The sequence below is a fragment of the Agelaius phoeniceus genome, chromosome 9, assembly GCF_051311805.1.
Source record: "Agelaius phoeniceus isolate bAgePho1 chromosome 9, bAgePho1.hap1, whole genome shotgun sequence".
NCBI lineage: Eukaryota > Metazoa > Chordata > Aves > Passeriformes > Icteridae > Agelaius > Agelaius phoeniceus.
This window is the reverse complement of record NC_135273.1, coordinates 9,279,116-9,298,033: the sequence shown is the minus strand read 5'-3', so window position 1 is coordinate 9,298,033 and position 18,918 is coordinate 9,279,116. Positions and strand designations below refer to the sequence as shown.

The following is an 18,918-nucleotide window of genomic DNA, read 5'->3' as shown; positions in this document are numbered from 1 at the left end:
AAAACAGTGAATCAACCCTCAGTTTCCCTAAAAGATACCTACATGGCTAAATAATGCCACAACTACATGTAAGCTAGTTCTACCTTAATAGTATAAAGATTACAGCAGCAATAAAAATATAATTGCAATTAGTAGGGGCTACGTGTTTTAGCAAGCCAAGGTCCAGTACAGGTTGTATTTTGGATGCAAGTACATGCTGTGTTAATTCCATCTCAGCTTTACAGTTTGTCTAGCTAAGCAGATTATTCTGAAATCATGCAGCATAGGAAAACTGTCAGATGAGAAACTTCTACGTAGAGAAAACAATTCTAAAATCTGAGATTAAGGCACTTAAGAAGAGAGGTGAAGTTACTGTGTTTCCCATCCCTCCAAACCTACTGCAAAATTCCAGTTATTTAGACAAGGATTGAAGAGGAAAAGGGAAACTGCAACAGCTATAAACTTATAAACAAAGAAATAAAACTGTGAAATCATTTTAAAAAGTCCATGTCACAGCAGAAAACAAAACTGAAGCTTGAAACATGATTCACTGTTACCTGGTACAAATAATTGCAGCTATGTATGTCTATAACAGAACAGAAAGAACTAGGTAGCTTTTTGGGGGAAAAAACAAAAAGAAAAGAAAAAACCCAACAACAGCAACTAGAAAACTAACATCAAAACCAAATAAAACAAAACCATCAGCAGAAATCCAGCCCACCAGCAAGCCCATTGCAGCAGTATATGAGAGATGCTGTAGTCAAATCATTTTGTTGGTATTACAGGCTACAAAGCTTTGCTCACCATAACATATATGCAGCTATAGACAGAAAATTTCTATTGTTGAGAATACAAGCTTTATACATAGGAAAGATAATAGCAAAGAAAGAAATAAACTTAAATAAATAAATAATAAAACAGCTTAGAAAGAATAAACTATAAATATAATTTCAAAATGTTTTGGTTTACTTTTCATTTAGATCTACTTCAAGCTGTTTTCATTAACGAACAAAAAACCTTAATTACTTCCTCTTGTGTGGGTGGATTGTTGGGGGTTTTTATTTTTGGTTTATTTTTTTTAATCACTCATTTCCCCATGCAAGTTCCTCCCTTAAAGCTCCCCTCCCAAAAGTGCCCAAATTGATTACTAATGTGCTTTTCTGCTTGCTGATTTATTTAAACTGGGGACAAGAAACTGGCTGTAGTTTTTGACATGAGTGTTACCTAAGTGGTGTTGGTTTTGTACTGTGCTACTAAGGCTCCCTTTTATTTAAGAAGAGGTTGATTTCCTACCCTATATTCAAAATGGTAGGTGCCTTTATCACTAGTTCTCATCTCTATACATGCTTTGCCAGATTTTCTGTGTAAGTAATGAAGTTTTACTGTATTTGTTTTATTGCTCATGATTTGCTTGTTGTTACTCACATGGGCTTTAGTAAATCCAATGTGCAAGTGCCGTGATTAGATGCAGGGTTCAAGATAATGAGTTTTTCAGGAGCCTCCTAGGAAATCTCTGGTAGTGTGCTATCAGTTAAATGTGGACCTTGGGCTGAGTTAAGTTCAGATATGTGTTTGTTCTTTGCTCTTCATAATTGAAGTGCTGTGATAATATGAAGTAATGGACATTAATATCTAGAAACTTTAAGTGCTACCTTTTCTCTGTGTGGCTAAGGTGCCTAGTGATAATATTCTAATTTTCTTAGGAGTTCTATTTGAATTTTCAAGTCAAGCTTAAGTCCTTGCTCTTAAAACCATGCCCTATCACTAGAGAAAACTTCCTATTAATATAGTTTTGATGCATGAATGCACTTTTTTTGAGGCACTTCTTGCATTTTTGCAAGAGTGAACCTGTATTATCCAATAGGATAAACAGTAACAGAACCTGCTATACTGAGTGTATTTTAAATTCTTAAAAGCTTCAAAGGGCCAGTTGTGCATGTTTCTGAGTAGGTAGTTTCAAAGAGAAAATCTGATATAAAGACTATATGAAATATTGGCTTTTCAATTTATCTGCGAAAAAAACTTTTAGTACTAAGTAGTGTCATGATGTTGTTGCCCTCCTGATGGAGAGACAGTAATATCCAGGACAGTAAAATTCCTTATGTAAAAAAAAATGTTCTTTCTATTTAAACATACTGAAAGCTTGAATTCAATTGGTTTCATCAGCAAGGCTCAGAAACCACAGCACTCTGCTTCCTGAAAGTTACTGAGGCCTTGTCCTTTCCCACCCTCTAGCAGGGTGTTTCTCAGCTAAGAGTGCTTGAACTGTTTGGCTCTGACTCTCTGAAGAGGTACTCTAAAAGCAAAGCCTCACTGAAGCATATCCTGGGCTTAATGCAGGTTACTGAGCATTTTGCTTTGTATTTTGCATGGCTCTGCTCAGCAATCACTGCTGAGCTTCTGTGCTTTAACTTCCCTCTGGATGCTCAAAGTTTGATGTTCCTAAACCCTGTGGAACACAAGACTTCAGCTGCATCAAGGAGGAATATGCAATACAAAGTTTCCAAGGAGTAAGAACTGGCAAAGTGGCTCACGTCTGCAGGACGACACCAGGCAAGAGCTGCACTGTGTAAGCAGGTGGAAAGAGTGAGTTACTGATGGTTAAGTAACTAATTAGTGTAGGTGGCTGTACTCCACTTTTCCTGCTTGTAAACAGTCAGTGTTGCCTTACTAATGATGAGAAAAAAGATGTCATGATCACGCCAAAAGCTTAGGCAAACTTGATGCAAAGTACATAACTGCAGAAGACATTCTCCCAGGCAGTGCAGACTGTTGCTTCCAAAATTGTGCAAGTATCAGAGGTTGCATTGTTGTCCATAATGAACTCTTGCAATGGAGATGACACTGATTTTTCTTCATATTTATGTAATCAAAAGTACAAAGATCAGCCACTTTCCAGTGGAGAGAATCTCACGTGGAGAAGATAGAGAATAACTTTAATTCCTTTTAGGTAATGAAGGAATAGCTGTAAAGGGGGAGGTACAGTGGAAATGAGAATGTGTACTCCTGAACTCAAGGCTGTAAATGGTATCCCTGTAATCTCTTCTGATAAAAATGAAGCCTTTGACTCTGGGGCTTTAGTGGGTCAATCTTATCCCATTGACCATTGATCAGGGCAGACAACCTAAGTACACTTTCAACTGTCCAGCATCTAATTGCACAAGAAGTTTAACAGGTGGCTTGAGACATCCTGTGCATTTTGTGTCCCTGGGAGTTGAGCCCTCAGAACTCAGGGGTGTCAGACACTCCACCTCTGACCCCTCTGAAGTTTAGAAAGGCAACTGGTGCTCAGACTTACCCTGCAGTGGAAGTGGGTGTCTGTCCAAAATGCTTTGTTTTTTTTTTCTTGTTCTGCACTGAGTTTTCACTAAATTGATGTAGATCAGGTATTATGTATGCAGGGGCACTTGGATTTGTGGGATGAACTCTGGTTGTAGCTGTTCCATAGCACAGATTTAGGCTGCAGCTGTTCTCTCACTATGGACAGGAAGGTCTATCAAGTACAGATTCCTGCTCTCTCTCTGGCTTTTCTGTTTTGATGGCAGCAGGATTAAATGGCATTTGGATGATGCCAGAGGTGATAAATTAGCAGCTACTTGGATTGACAAATAGTTACAGTAAAAGCTCTAGGCATAGGAAACAACTGTCCTAATTCTGGGAATTGAGACAAATTTGCTGACAATCTCTTGCCACAGATTAACACACCCTATGTGCTTTGACTGAAGAAACTAAAGCCCTTTTGTGGAAACATTGTTGGAAAGTAAAAGAAAACATGGTCACTATTCTATTAATAAAGTAAAGGTGTTGAAAATAGTTTTTCAGATATGAAAAACATTGTTTTGTATTACCTAGATCTGTGTTTTTGTGCATCTGTACTTTTTTATATGCAACACTAAGCTCTCTATCTTTAAAGGGTATATATGCAAAGTCCTGCATATGTAGTTTCAGTCAAGGCTGTAAGAGGGCTAATGAAGACTCAAAGTTACTGCAAACACCCACCAAACCCTAGAAGTTAATGAGCATATAATACTTCCCAGACTTTAAAGAAATTTGTCAACAGGTCTTTCTTTAAATGAAAAATTCATTCAAATATAATTGAAAATCATCCTTGACTCCCTACAGGTATGCTGGGTGGGCAATGGGATTAAACTACTGCCTGATCTTTCCTTTACTCTTTATGCAAAAGGCTTGTGAAAGCCTTTTTCAGAAAGGCAGAAACTGAAGGCAAAAGTTTTGCTTTATTAAATGATCATTTCTTGATTAGGTGTTCTCTCTGGACTTTGAGTTCTTTGCTGCAAGCAAAAAAATCATATCCTTCAGGGTTTGATGTTCAGTCCTCTTACATGTCCTGGTACAAGGTACTTTGCATGTTAGTCAGTGAGAATAGGGAAATACTCTGATGGAAAAATTTTCAGTGACTTGTCTACTGCTGCATGGAGCATTTGGGGTTACTGGGTTCTCTGATCCTTGTCACAAAAAGGTCAGACAAATGTCTTCAGTAAATTTTCTGTCCAATAAGTCCATGTAACAGACAGTAGCTATTTGTGACAACTGCTCTGATCTGTCTGACCTAGTCAGACAGTGTTAATGGTAAGCCATATAAATAAGTTAAAGAAGAGGACTTGGTGCCATAAATAAGATAGTTTTGTTTCTTAACTCTAGCATGATACTTTAAAAACAACCTATCATTCGTGGTTTCTGTAAAATCATCTTAAAAGTACTGTTAAAATAAGCAGACGAGAGCACACTTCAGCCAATAAAACTGGTGCAGCTGTACAGGCCTGTGGTGTCTCTGGTTACCTGCATATAGCTCTGTTCTCTCACTGCTGATTGAAAAATGACCAGGGAAGAGTCATGTGAAATGCAGTGAGTGTGAACTCCTTAGTCAGTCTAGAAAGCTTCCGACATACAAATGGTGCAAATGTGATTTGCTCTGTCACTTGGATTTAGTAGTGGGCTCTGAGCTAAAGGAATAGAGTTTGTATATTCCACCTTTCATGATGGAGAATGGAAATGCCTCTACCTAGCTGCTCAGTGCTCATGCTGTAAAAAAGTGTCTTGCTCATGGTAGTGAAAGAGGAAATATAAACCACAAACCCTATGCAGTTTAATCACTGCAGAAAGCTGCTTGCTAACTGCTCCAATAATGGTCCAGATATATATAGTGCCAAGAACAGCTGATTACCAAATTCACTTAATTAATAATCTTCAGTTTTCCAAACCAAGCAGTGCTAAACCTAAACTGCTAAGTAGCTTTGTCCTGAATGTAAACTTGATCAGCAGGCCTGGATTTAGGTTCTGCTTTTTTTTTTTTTTTTTTTTTTTAATCCAGGCTCAATTGATAAAGGTCCAAAGGGAGATGAGTGATATGCTGTGTACAAACAGGTTTGTGCTCCCACAGGATCAATATGCCCAGTGACTGGAATTGCCTATCAGTAGTCCCAAGGGCAGTTCCTGCCTTTCAGGCTGTAGCACAATCTTTTTGGACTCTGAAGCCAAGGTCAGGAGTTTGAAGGGCATGTGGCAACTAAGGTTTAGAGTAGGAAAGAGGACTAGGGAGTTGGTATTTCTCAGATATGTAGGTGATGTGCATCTGGCAGCTTGGACTAGCTGAAAAGCCTCTGAGATACCCTTTCTTATTCAGATGCAGAGCAGGCAGAGCATGCCTTTTTTACCAGAGAACACACCAGGATTGCTGATTGACCCTGCCACTAGAAACTACAAAATTGTAAAATAGATATGGGTAATCTAAATGAGCAGTCTGGGCTCAGACACTCAAATTCTGACTTCAGGTCCTGTCTGAACTTACTCTTGGTTTGTAAAATACCTTCAACTTCATTAGAATTATAGTTAAAAGGTAACTGGAACTCATTGCATCAGGACTCCTGGTATTCTTCTTGTACAGGGATTTAGTTGATAGATGACATATTATCTACTGATGGGGTTCCTTTGATTCTGTATGAAGGAGTTTGAAAGAGTGTTGTTCATCTTGCAAAGTGTGCGGTGGTGTGTCCTGCATAGATATTTAGACACTAGCAAATACAAGTTGCTGATATCTGAGCTGATTCAGACAGAAAGCAGTCCTTCCTTTTGGCAATTCAATCTTAAAACACGTCAGAACATTTTGGAGATGAAATGCTTGTTTCTAAGGAAAAAAGCTCAGGTCTCTGTGTCTTACAAGAAAGTCTGCATTCTCAGATTTTGCTTCCCTGTCCTTGATGGAAGATAACCTGGGGAATACAAGCAGCAGAATTGTTTCTGTATTTCCCAGTTGACTTCTATTGCACACATTGACTTCCAGGTGACCACTTCCTAGTGGAAAGTGGCTTTCACAGTTTTGATTTGTGCTGGTGTTTTTTTTGGCTGACCACACTGTCACTCTCTGAAATATTTGTCTGGCATGACCAGGAAAAGCAGCTGACAGTGAATATACTGTTTGTCCTGCAGACATATATGTAGATGTACCAAACATATAATTTATCTTCCTATTTCAGCAAAACCATTTCCTATTGAACACTAACAATATTGAGGAATTTTCTTACTTCCACAATTCACATCACTGAACCATAGGCATTTTTTAGTTATACTTGGGGAGATATATTTGGGAAATTATATACTGGTTTTCTTCAGGCAGATTTTTTTACTTAAGGATGGAAAGAATTTGTTCCTTGTCTGACTTCATCAGGCTTTGGCTTTCTGTGGAGGTGGATGCAGCATAGATTAAGATTTATGGGGACAGGTGACTTAAGATCTCTTAAGAGGCCTAAAGCATTGCATAAATGTGCTTCACTATTGTACCAGGACTCTCCAGGGGCAAACTGCTGAAATGATTTGCAGTATTATTTAACAAGCTACTTAAGTAACCATGGCTCATAGGTAATTAAAGCTTCTAACTCAAGTCTACTAAACCTCCTATTTGTTTCAGGTTCAGCTCTGGCTCCATTGATCCAGTACAATGATCTGGATACTTCAAGTGTTGTTCTCACCGCTCCCAACACCAGCATTGATCAGTCTCATTGCATTTGGAGCTGTCATCTTCCTGTGGGTGATAAGCAGGCCAAAACCCCTTTTACCTCCTGTTGACTTGAACAAGCAGTCGATAGGGATTGAGGTAATGCTTTCTCTGCTTGTGGGCATGGTCTGTTTTGGAGCTTCATCTGAATACTGATCCATTCTGACTCTGGGTGTCAGTGGAAGCTCTCCTGTCCGATGTGCACAGCCTTCTCTCCCAGGTGTACAACTCAAAAGCACAGTGGGGAGATGGGAGATCTTAAGATGCTAAGATGAGAAACAGCAGCTTGTTCCAACCAGGGTTAGGTGGGATTTTTACCAGATGGCTTTGGCTGTCACTGACTTTCCTTTTGTATTTTGAATGCATTGCATCAGCTTTGAAACTGGTGCTAGACTTCATGTAACAAGGGAAGTGGTAGCACTCAGTCAAGGCCTCTCAATAACCTGTAACTCAACATAAAGGTGGGCCATCTAGAAAATCCCTCTGCATGTGACTGAGTAGATCAAAATCAGGAAGGGAAAAGATTTCCCTAACAATACAATGCTATTGAAATGCTTTAAATGGGATTGATGAGGGAATGGAACAAATGATATTTTATCTGGTCTGCACTGTTTCATAACCATGCTCTGTTCCTAGGGAGGAGCCAGAAGAGCTGCACTCTTGACAGATAATAACCTGCTTTCTTATTACTTTGAAGATGCTAAAACCCTGTATGAAGTTTTCCAGAGAGGAGTGAGTATTTCTGGTAAGCTTTGCATCTGGTAGTTAGTACTTGTCTATGACAAATAAACAAAATTTTTCCAAGATCCTTTTCCTTGTGTCTTGGCTGTGGTAATAATGCAGGCTAGCAACAGCTCTTCTAACCTTCTGTGGGGTGGAGAGACAAGTGACCATATTTCTCCCTGTCCCAATTTAGTACTAGTCTTATTTGGGAGACTGGGCAGGAACAAATACCAGAAGCTGAAGATGGTAGAGTTCAGTCAAGAGTCAGCAGATACGAAGCATCAGAGGAACTGGGGGGGAAACACCTCTCCTTTGTCTTATGATGTGAGTTTTCCTGTGAAATTACTGCCTGTTTACAACAGATATGAATTTGTGCATGTCACTTCACAAGTCCTATGCATGGAAATGTGTGATGGTTTGCAAGCTATTTCAACCTCACATGGGTTGTGCAATTGAACAAATATCACCAGATCTTAGAAGTATTGCTTGTAAGGATAAAGCTAACAGTCTTACAGCCTTGGTTTGGGCAAAGTGCTTAACTATGGACACTGACCTGCTCTCCATGCAGTTCCCTGAATGCCTGACAGAAAACATTTCCCACTTCAAGTGTTTAGTGTTATGCAACTTCAGTACTGAGCTTTGAAATTGCTTTTCTGAACTCTTTCATTAGGAAATGGTGACTGTCTAGGCTACAGGAAACCCAAGCAACCTTATCAGTGGCTGACATATAAACAGGTGAGTATTGTACATGACAGATGAATTAATTGGGGATTCTGCCTTGTAACACTAAAGTGGGGGAATAACTATCTTGCAGGTTTCAGACAGAACTAAATACCTGGGATCGGGACTCCTGCAAAAAGGATGCCAACCATCATCAAGCCAGTATATTGGCATTTTTGCTCAGAATAGGCCAGAGGTAAGCAAAAATTGTGTATTCTTTCCTGCACTATTTTGACGCCTTGGGGCGAGAGGAGAGTCTGTGTTTAAATAGCTTCAGGCCACATCAGGAACAATCACTTTTCCTTTCCAATTCCCTTTTTACTGACTGAGCACATACCATTCCAAGCATGTAATACAATGACCTCTCACAACTCTTATTCTCATGGGTGTGCTCCTTCCATACCCCCCACTACCAAGTGCATGGGCTTGTCAAGCTGTATGAAGTCTGTAGGCAATCCTGTCTTGAAGGCTCCTAGTTTTCCTTAGTTGTGCTGTTTTCTCTTTTCAGTGGATCATTTCAGAATATGCCTGCTACACCTACTCAATGGTTGCTGTTCCACTCTACGACACTCTGGGACCAGAGGCCATTGTATATATTGTTAACAAAGGTAAATATTGACTTCCACTCTTTCATAAGGATTTTTCTAGGAAACTTTGTTTTGGGAGGGCTAAGTTCAAGGGAATTTGCAAAAATCAGAGTAGCTTTAACCTTACTGCTCTTATAGACACTTAGTGAAGCTGCTTTGCAGGGCACATGGTTCAATGCCAACAAGAATCCAGGGGGCTTTCTATGTCTCCTAGTGTCTTGATTGCAAGACCACTGAAGGATCTGCTAGGTCCTGTGGATCATTCTGCAATCAGTGCTCAACTATTTGCTATTTGAGATTTTGCAATCTTGAACTCCCACACTGCCAAACAAACAGAGAATGCAGCCAGACTTGCATGTAAATTAAGACTAGATTTATATGTCTGTCTGTATATGTCTGTAGGATGAAAAGAGTGGAGGAGGGAAGGGTAAAGATTTGCCTAAATCTGTTAAATCTATCTGGCTATTGCCTGTTCTACAGAAACAACACCCAGCAGGCGAACATGGAATAAACAGGCAAGGAAGTTAAATAAATCTTCAGACTTTCTTCCCCCAGTCTTAGGAGAGATATGGGGGAATAAATGTCCACTGTTGTTACAGTGATCTGGTATCCATCCCAAAAATAGGATTTGCCAAGCAAAACCACTTCAAGAGTTATGGTGGTGAATCTTGGAAACAGGTGTTGTTTTGGGATTGATTACACAGCTGTAATTTACCAATCTAACTGGGAACTGGCAGGCTCAAGCAAATCCAGGTCCTTTGCTAACTTAAAGGAAAAGGCTTTTGTAACTGCATCTACAGGGAAGCTGAAGTATTAACTCATTATTTTTAGCTACCTCTTTCAATTGGGCTTAAATTTCTTTTGATTTAAGGAAGATGGCTAAACCTAAACAATATCATGGCAATACCAAAAGTTTCAATGCCCATCTTGACTATGAGCAATGATATTTCTTTTCAGCTCTTCAGCATTTGCCCTCACTTTATACTGCCAGGACATCAGGTTTGCCCAATCAGTTGAGTATGGTAGGAGGAACCTTCTCAGCACTGTAAGCCAGCCACTGAATCCATATAAACAAATGCAAATGGCACCAAACCAATGATATGTTCTTAAAGTATGTGCTGCTGAGCTGTCACTGGCCTCATGTCTTCTAAACAGACTTCTGATAATTTCTTTTCTGTAGCTGACATAAGCGTGGTGATCTGTGACACGCCTGCAAAGGCAGAGGTCTTGCTTAAGAACTGTGAGGACAAAAAGACCCCATGTCTGAAGATTATTGTTCTCATGGATCTCTTTGATAAAGAGCTCAAGGACAGAGGAGCTAAAGTGGGAATTGAAATTCTGTCACTGCAGGAGGTTGAGGTAGGTGGATAAAGGCTTCTGTAATACTTTACCAGCTTAAACATCTTGATCTTCTGTGGCAGCAATGACACTTTAATGTAAGCATTACCCAGTTGTCATGCCTGTACCTGACATCTTAATGAGCAGTCATTTTGAAACTTGATATCTTTAGCTAAACAGAGTTGCAGAGTTGAAACAGTTGACTAAAGTTGTGCCCATGTGCTGTGAACAGCCAAGACTTGCTTAGCTTAATTTGTGATCCTGTTGTAACAGGATTTATTTGGCTTCTAAGCTGGCAGTTGAATCTAATTGGAACTGTAAGTGCAAATTACTGGCTGCATAGACATCCCAATACCAGGCTTAAGCTTGCATACATGTAAAGAGATGTGGCCTACATAAAAGGAAACCTCTCCACTCAGGACTTCCACATTCCTAAAGTAGTTCTGATCACTTTCCACACATTCAAATGTGTCCTTTCCACACTTGCAGCAGACAGTTTTTCAGAGTTCTGTGTATTGGATTCAGGAAGAGGTTTCTGTTTGAATAAGATAGAGTATCAAGAGGCAAAGTAGTAAAACAAGTGTTGCATTTGAAATGCAATTATCTTTTCACCTATTGTGCACATCTCTTAAACTGTGTTTTTTTTCTAACACAGGAGCTGGGAAAAAACAACATCAGAGAACCAGTTGTAAGTATCTCTATGAAACACCTAAAGACTTGTAAAACTAGTCTCTGGAAAGAACTCTGGCTATGCTGCTAGTAGAGGAGGCTGGCAGATTTTTTTGTGACCCAGAATTCCTGATTCATGACAGTTAAGAATTGTATGTAGTTACAGATAACCATCATAACCTCACGCTGACTTTATGTGGCTTTTTCTCTCTAGCCTCCTAGGCCCGAAGATCTTTCTGTTGTGTGTTTTACAAGTGGAACCACAGGTAAGAATTTATAGTGATGCTTCCCCACTGAAAGAGCCTCCCCATGCAGCTTCCCTGCACAAAAGTAAAGAAATCCTATGAACATGGAAGTAAACCAGTAAATTAGAGCAATGTCAAACTGCTCTTGCAGTTTTACTTGGGATATTGTTATTACAAGTGAAGTGCACTGTGATAAAGCTTCTTAAAACTGGGGGCAAGAAAAGCCAAATTCATGCTATCATACCCTATGAAAAATGCAGCCTTAATGTTCAAGAGATTGGTTGTTCAACTGTGTATTTTGGTCCTCAGGGGCTAAAGCAAAAATCTTGTTTCAGCATTCTCTATGCTACTCCCAATTGCTCTGCTGTTTCACTATCCATCTCCTTTATGTAACATCCATAGCTGAAAGCACTCAAGATGAGGCATATTTGTGATCTCTCATGAGAATAATTGCTGGGACTGAGCCTAGTACTGAGATAGTTCAAGCTGAGCCAAACTAGACATGGGAACTGCCAGCAGAAGCAGTCAGAGCCACAGCTCACCTTGCTTGATCTCTCCAAAGGTAACCCTAAAGGAGCCATGCTGACACATCAGAATGTTGTTTCAAATGCTGCTGCCTTCCTTAGATGCACAGAGGTAAGCTGCTTTCCAGGATATGTCCCTCAGTCATGAAACCAGCTTTATTGTGGGCATTTTCTGTAAACCATTCACTCCCAGAAACTGATGCTTTCCTAAGTGCCCCTTTTTCAATGAGACAACACTACTGCAAGAAACTTGGTCTGAATTGAACAAGAACTTGTACATAGAAGTTATTCTAGAATGAGTCAGTCCTAAATACCAAGAGTACTAAACCATCTATTTCAAGATTTGCCAAAACATTAAACTAATTTTGATTTAGTGTGGCTGAGTGACAGCTGCAAATCTTGAAGAGGTGATGGATGAGACTGAGTTGCTTCAGTCATTGAAAGTGTCTGTCTCAAAGTACTCATAATGATCCCAATTTTATTTACGTTCTACGTAAAAGTAATTCAGGTAGGCATAGAAAATGCTAACCTACTTCTACTTCCTTTCCCTCTAGAACACAATTGAGTGTACAAGTTCAGATGTTGTCATTTCCTATCTTCCTCTGGCTCACATGTTTGAGAGAGTTGTGCAGGTATGTACAGATATATGTATCTGAGCTTTTATGAACCAAATTATTGTAAAAGACATTAGCAATGTGTATGTCCTCAAAACCTATTCACACAATAACTTTCCCGATTTTGTAATAACTGGGCACTGGAAATCATGCTGCTTTTCATAGACTAATAATTATAGCTAGTGAAGCTAGGAATTCTGCTTGACTAAGGTTAGTCTGGTCAATTTTTAGACTGTGGTATACAGTTGTGGAGCAAAAGTTGGCTTCTTCCAAGGAGATATCAAGCTGCTAACAGATGACATGAAAACCTTGAAGCCAACGCTATTTCCAGTTGTACCAAGACTGCTCAACAGAGTCTATGACAAGGTATGTGAGCAATTTTAGCTGTGTTCTTTGTGTTCATATATCCAAACAAGCATACAAATACAAAATAGTATTGAATAAGTCATAACATCACCACTAGCTAATTACCCCTTAGCAAAAAGAACGTTTTAGAATCCTTTCTGAGGAGATGGAAAGCGTTCTGGGAGTATAAGAACAGCATATCCAGTCATGACTGGGCTATGTTTGTTGCTGTTAAGAGACAAAAACTTTGTTTACTTTTGTAATGCAAATGAATCAAGTGCACAGCTAACAGGATCCCTGTTCCTCAAAGCTATGGCTGTAGTGTTTCAGTAGTAACATGAATTAGTATTGCCTTTTGAGTCACCTCCTAGGTACTGCAGTGGTGAAGACAGGCCCTAGAACACTGAAGTAAGATTTGGTGCCTCTTAATAAGGCAAGACTGAGATGTACAGATGTGAGTTAAACCCAAGAGTCACTACTACTTTTCCTTGCAGATCCAGAGTGGTGCAAACACCCCACTAAAGAATTTCCTGTTAAAATTTGCTGTGTTTATGAAGACAGCTGAAATAAAACAGGGCATCATTCGAAATGACAGCATTTGGGACAAGCTAATCTTCAAAAAAGTTCAGGTAAATTATTCCAAGTGTAAGGGAGCTAAGCAAGGTAATATTGGAGGAGCTGATGACTTCTTTTTACTTGTAGGAAACCATGGGTGGAAGAGTGCGTATCATGGTGACAGGTGCAGCCCCTATATCTCCCTCTGTCCTGACATTTCTTAGAGCAGCATTAGGCTGTCAGGTAAGCTGAGTTTTCTTTAAAAGTAAGCCTGGTTTGACTATGCACAAATGAGTGACCAGTGATATAGCTGGGGTCCAGCTCAATGCTGTCAAGTCTCAGGCATTTACAGACTGCTTCATCTGAGTTAACTGTAACAGGAAAAAAAATTCTGCAGGGCCCACTTTAAACTACACTACCAAAAAACTAAGCTGTAGGCTTTGAGAAGAAGAATGGAGCAGCAGAAATAGGAACATGCAGCACTCATAGTCAGGCAGTTGCCTCTGAGTGTTGTGGCTTATTCTGACAGTTAATGAGCTTCCAATGTAGCACATTTGAGAACAGAAAATGAAGTGACCAAAGCAAAGTTTGAATAGGTGAACCTTAACATCTGGTTACACCAATAAGATCAAGATATCTTAAAGGCAAAGGTTGTTTTGGCTTCCTTCCTAAGAAAACTTGAGCATGGGCACAGTCAAAACTGAGGCCTTTCACACCAAGGACTTGATGTTCAAGGAATACTCATCCTTTCTCACACAGATCTTTGAAGCTTATGGCCAGACTGAATGCTCAGCTGGATCCACTTTCTCAATGCCTGGAGACTGGACAACAGGTATGGGAGCTGAGACTTGTGAAGTCTCCCAGAGCTGTCCACATAAAGGGGCACTCAAGCCTAGGTGCTGTAGGTACTCAAAGTGATTCTTGGTAGCAGCAGTCACCTGTCTGTTTAATAGGTACTAAAATTCTTGACTCAACCAGATGAGGAACCCCAGTGTAGTGTCACAGGTCAGTCTAGACTTTGTTCCAGAATATAGGAAAGGAATAGAGAGAGCTGAGCAAACTGGATAGAGACGTCCCAAATGGCCTTAAGAAACCAGCTTTGTCTCCTAAATGATATGTTTTACTCAAAAATATTAGACATGATACTTGACTATTTTCCTGAAGGACCTTGAAGATTTAGCTTTTATTTTAGCAATACTGGATATTCTAAATTCAGACTCAAGTCATCATCTTTGTGAACACAGTAATTGCAGAGCATAATGAGGATGAAATGCAAATGAATACCAGGATCTATGAGAGGGGGTCCTGAGGAGGCACGAGTGGTTCAGTGCTTCGTGGCTGGTGTGGTAGATGACACCAATAGTGCTCTAAGCATCAAGACTTAGCTGCTATTTGTCCTACATTACCTGTCTGAAAATGGCATTGCAACAACTTGCTTGAACATTTGATGCCATACTCCTTTAAATAATACTGGTTCATGTTAAAGCAGTGAACAAACCCAGTAAGTATCTACTATCACTGCAGCCTTTTTTGTTGTTTTGTTTTTGTTTTTTTCTCTTAGGCCATGTTGGGGCTCCTCTGGCTTGTAATATCATAAAACTAGATGATGTGGAAGAAATGAGCTACTTCTCTTCTAACAATGAAGGCGAGGTAGGCACCATCTCCTGTGCATGTCAAGAAATACTGAAACATAAGACTTGGTGACTAACAGTGTTCTCTACTTGCTATAGGTCTGCATTAAAGGACCAAATGTGTTCAAGGGTTATCTGAAAGATCCTGAGAAGACAGCAGAAGCAATTGATAAAGATGGCTGGCTCCACACTGGAGACATAGGGAAGTGGTTGCCAGTGAGTAGTTGCTTAACACAAACCATCTCTTGGCATGTTAATTCCTGTTACTTCACAGTATTCTCTAAAGATGGAATTCTAGGATAAAAGTCCTACACAGTAGATTCACTAGGTAACTCCAGTCAAAGCTCCAAAGACCAATTAGGTTACAGGGTATCAAATAACACCTCCTAGGCCCATAGTTACGACTATTCTTCACTGTAGAAGAGATATAACAAGGTGGCTTGGTTTCTGTCAGAGGAGAATAAAGGCGATGTCTAATCATGCCCTGAGCTAACTGGAGAAATTACACAAACCCTTCTCTCTGTAGAAAGCAAAGACTAGTATGTAGTTTCTAGACTAGTTCCAGATGTGCCTTTCATACAACTAAACAAAGCCTATTTATCTTCTCTTATATAAGACAGTGACTTGGAACTAATGACCTCCACTTTTAACTTCTAGAATGGAACGCTGAAGATCATTGATAGGAAGAAGAATATATTTAAACTTGCACAAGGAGAATACATTGCTCCAGAGAAGATAGAAAATGTCTATATCAGAAGTGCTCCTGTAGCCCAGGTCTTTGTGCATGGGGAAAGTCTGAGGGTAAGTGATGTTAGGAGTATCCTGCAAGATTTCCTTCCACTACGAGTTCTGGATGATCAGGGCACAAATGTATGCATGCACAAGTCTTTGAACAAAATCTGTTCCAAAGAGAGCTGAGTTTATAGGAAGATGTTCTCAGACCTACAGACTTGCCAAGTGAAAACTGGCATTGCTGCAAGCTGGGCAAAGGTTAATTACATACTTGTGTGGGATTTGTATGTCAGGTCACTTCTGTGCAGTTTAGATTCACAGAACAGTCCACCCTGCAATAAGCAGGGACACCTTCAACTAGATTAGATTGTTCAGAACCCCATTCAGCCTGACCTTGAATGTTTCTAGGGAAGGGGCATTTGCCACCTCTCTGGGCAACCTCTGCCATTGTTTCACCACCCTCACACTTAAAAGAAATTCCTTGTATTTAATATAAATTTACTATTTTATAGTTTTAAACAATTACCTCTTGTTTTATTGCCACAAGCCCTACTAAAAATTTGTCCTCATACTTCTTGCAAGCTCCCTTTTAGTTTTGAAAGACCACAAAAAAGTCTTCCTGGAGCCTTCTCTTTTTCATACTGAACAACCCCACTTCTCTCAGACTTTCTGAACAGCAGAAGTGTTTCTCCATCCCTTTGCCAGAGGTGTTACCTATGCTAGCAGAGGCCAGTCTTCAGTCTGTAAACAGCCAAAAGTAATTGCTGGACCATTCAGCACACATAACAAACGGTGTCAGTACTTCAATTACTGCTGTCACAACTCTCAGTGACTTGGAAATCGTCATAGCTACCTTTGAAACTCTGAAAATGAATGGAAATGTAAATTTGACTTGTCATAGAAATACTGCCCGCCATCAAGCTCACAAAGACATTTAGTATTCCTTAGCTTGGTCTCAGCCTGACTATTTCCACTTGTTTTCAGTCTTTTCTAATAGGTATAGTGGTTCCTGATGCTGAAATGCTTCCAGAATTTGCAGCAAAACTGGGAGTCAAAGGTTCCTTTGAAGAGCTCTGCAAAAACCCTGTGAGTGGCATTGTGTTTAGCGGGTTAGAGACAGCATTTAATTCTAAGTCCAATCCTACATTGCTCTGAATTTGTTCTATCCACCTCTTTTCAGTAATTTGAACTGGTTTAATGCTGGGTGAGTCATGCAAGCACCCTTACAGCAAAAACTGGAACTGAGTATAGGTGTCTCTTGTTTCAAGGGCTATCACTACTCCTTTTCCAGTGAGAAGAGAGACATGACTCTGTAGTGGCCTTAATATGAGAAATCTTTAATGTTGAAATACGTATTCTTGCCATCCTCAGTTGTCCCTGACTGGGCAAATGGTTATGGTTTTGAGCTGCAATTACAGAATGACAGGTTTGCCCACTCTGCTTCTGCTGTGTTTCTTCTAGGCAGTGAAGAAAGCTATTTTAGATGATATGATCCAACTGGGGAGAGAGGCTGGCCTTAAATCCTTTGAACAAGTGAGTATTTTCAAATCCTGCTTGTCACTAGCACCTGTATTGCTAACACAGTGGCTGGGAAGTCTCCATTCCTGCTACTGCCTGTTCCAGGAGGGGCCCTGAGGCAGCTGCCCCAGACACCTGATTGATGCAGTCAGTGAAACGTTGGCTGCCTGTCCCTTTACCAGGAGACCAGGAGCTGTGAAAGGCAACTGTAGTAATTGCCAAGAGATGGAGTGGAGGCTCCCAACAGGCTGTAGGGGCTGTTCTGGAATTCCACCCTCTTGCTGTGTCAGCCAAAAAACGAGTTCAGTTACTGGATCTCCTGGGACTGAATTCCTGCCCAAGGAAGCTGGGAAGAACTGTTGTTTGTCTTCTAATGTGTCATGCACTAAATGGTTTTCTTTTAATAGGTTAAAGACCTGTACATCCACACAGAGTTGTTTTCTGTAGAAAATGGACTCTTGACGCCAACACTGAAGGCAAAGCGAGGAGACGTTGTTAAATTCTTCCAGAAGGAGATTGAGGCCCTCTATTCGTCTACTCAGGAGTAAATAACCAGTTTAACTCAAACTGCATGGAGTAGTTAAATCAGTGACACTACATGGCCTATGGTGAAGACAGGCTTGAGTGGACGGGAACAGGAACTTAAATAAATTTAAGTTTGAAAAATGACTTGTGGATGAAGATGGCTGTAGTATAACTGACAACTAGCAGTGTTAACATCCTGTGGGACTGAGCATCAACTGCCTAGGCTAAGCCAGAACTTCCATCTTTCTTGGACTGTGCCTGAAATGCAGTAACATGCAAGAACCTCAGCCTTTAAAAGACAGCTGTTTGCACCTCTCATTGTCAAAAGCAAATCTGGTTTTCCTGCTGAAACTACAAACTCCACTGTGACCCGTTGTGGACTGATCTGCAATCAGACTGAACACAGTATGAATTCATGCTAACATCTGTTTAGCAAATACAGAAGTGAATTTCCTGTTCCTAGTCCTGGACCATATGGTACAAGTTGTTAATAATGAAAATGAGTAATCATTTGCAAAATACATTTGTCTACAGCAAATGTTCATTGTTTAAGAGGCACTGGATTAGTTTTTGCACATTTTCAAATGAAATGGCAGTGTTAAAGCCTATACACTTACTAATTTGAGCCTAATAAGTGTAAAACTTTAGCTGTCAATCCTAAGGTTATAGGATGCAATAAATTGAGACTGCACAATCAAATTAAAGCCTGTGTGAACTACTTGTGGCTCTGCTGCAACCACATTGTCAGCTGCCTGGCTCTGTATGGCTGCAGCTAGAACACAACTGCTGCAGAACGTGAACTTGTTCCCTATGCTGCCACTGGTCAGCCACAGCTCCAGACATGAGGCAATAATGTAGTGTAGTCCAGGTTTGCTCCTGTAGTCTAGTTGCTCCTCTAACAATTTTCTTTCCCTTGTCCTCAGCTTAGGCTGAGGTGAAAGAATGAATTTACCACATGAAATAAGATGTGAGATTTTCTTGTGTTAAGCTGCTGCTTCAGAAAATGATTTAAGCAAGATGAAAACTGTCTTAGGTCTTCCATCAGTCTGTGCTGTCTCTGCTGAGAGCTCCTCCCTGTCCTTGCAGTAGTCAGCTCTAGTAGTTCAAAAGGCAGTGCTAACAAGGATGCAACATGGGGAAGGTCTATCTGTAGTTTTCCTAGGCCAATTCGACTGCAGACAAAAATTGTCTTCCTTGTCTT

At 40.2% G+C, this 18,918-nt stretch overlaps 1 protein-coding gene across 4 annotated transcripts; it reads left to right on the top strand.

Annotated features, from left to right (window-relative positions):
• The first annotated feature begins 1,757 nt into the window (after nucleotides 1-1,757).
• ACSL5 (acyl-CoA synthetase long chain family member 5) lies at nucleotides 1,758-17,815 on the top strand. 4 transcript variants are annotated; one of them, XM_054637097.2, is made up of 21 exons: nucleotides 1,758-1,768; nucleotides 6,931-7,090; nucleotides 7,628-7,736; nucleotides 8,385-8,449; nucleotides 8,529-8,630; nucleotides 8,943-9,042; nucleotides 10,202-10,380; nucleotides 11,015-11,047; nucleotides 11,243-11,294; nucleotides 11,836-11,909; nucleotides 12,352-12,429; nucleotides 12,643-12,777; nucleotides 13,251-13,385; nucleotides 13,459-13,554; nucleotides 14,071-14,143; nucleotides 14,873-14,961; nucleotides 15,042-15,158; nucleotides 15,600-15,743; nucleotides 16,659-16,764; nucleotides 17,140-17,207; nucleotides 17,600-17,815. In XM_054637097.2, exons 2-21 carry the CDS (start codon nucleotides 6,935-6,937, stop codon nucleotides 17,738-17,740), a joined length of 2,052 nt encoding a protein of 683 aa, XP_054493072.1. In that variant the 5' UTR covers nucleotides 1,758-1,768; nucleotides 6,931-6,934; the 3' UTR covers nucleotides 17,741-17,815. The 4 variants fall into 4 exon arrangements, with proteins under 4 accessions (XP_054493072.1, XP_054493073.1, XP_054493071.1 ...); XM_054637098.2 differs by lacking the exon at nucleotides 17,140-17,207 and having other exon boundaries at nucleotides 16,659-16,760; XM_054637096.2 differs by lacking the exon at nucleotides 1,758-1,768 and having other exon boundaries at nucleotides 6,935-7,090; nucleotides 16,659-16,760; nucleotides 17,136-17,207.
• The last annotated feature ends 1,103 nt before the right edge of the window (nucleotides 17,816-18,918 follow it).

Excerpts from the sequence above, each read along its gene's own strand:
- ACSL5 (XM_054637097.2), top strand. The coding sequence starts at position 6,935 with ATGATCTGGATACTTCAAGTGTTGTTCTCACCGCTCCCAACACCAGCA. Across the intron at positions 13,555-14,070 it reads GAGCAGCATTAGGCTGTCAG|ATCTTTGAAGCTTATGGCCA; the intron begins GTAAGCTGAGTT and ends TTTCTCACACAG. Across the intron at positions 15,744-16,658 it reads TGCATGGGGAAAGTCTGAGG|TCTTTTCTAATAGGTATAGT; the intron begins GTAAGTGATGTT and ends ACTTGTTTTCAG.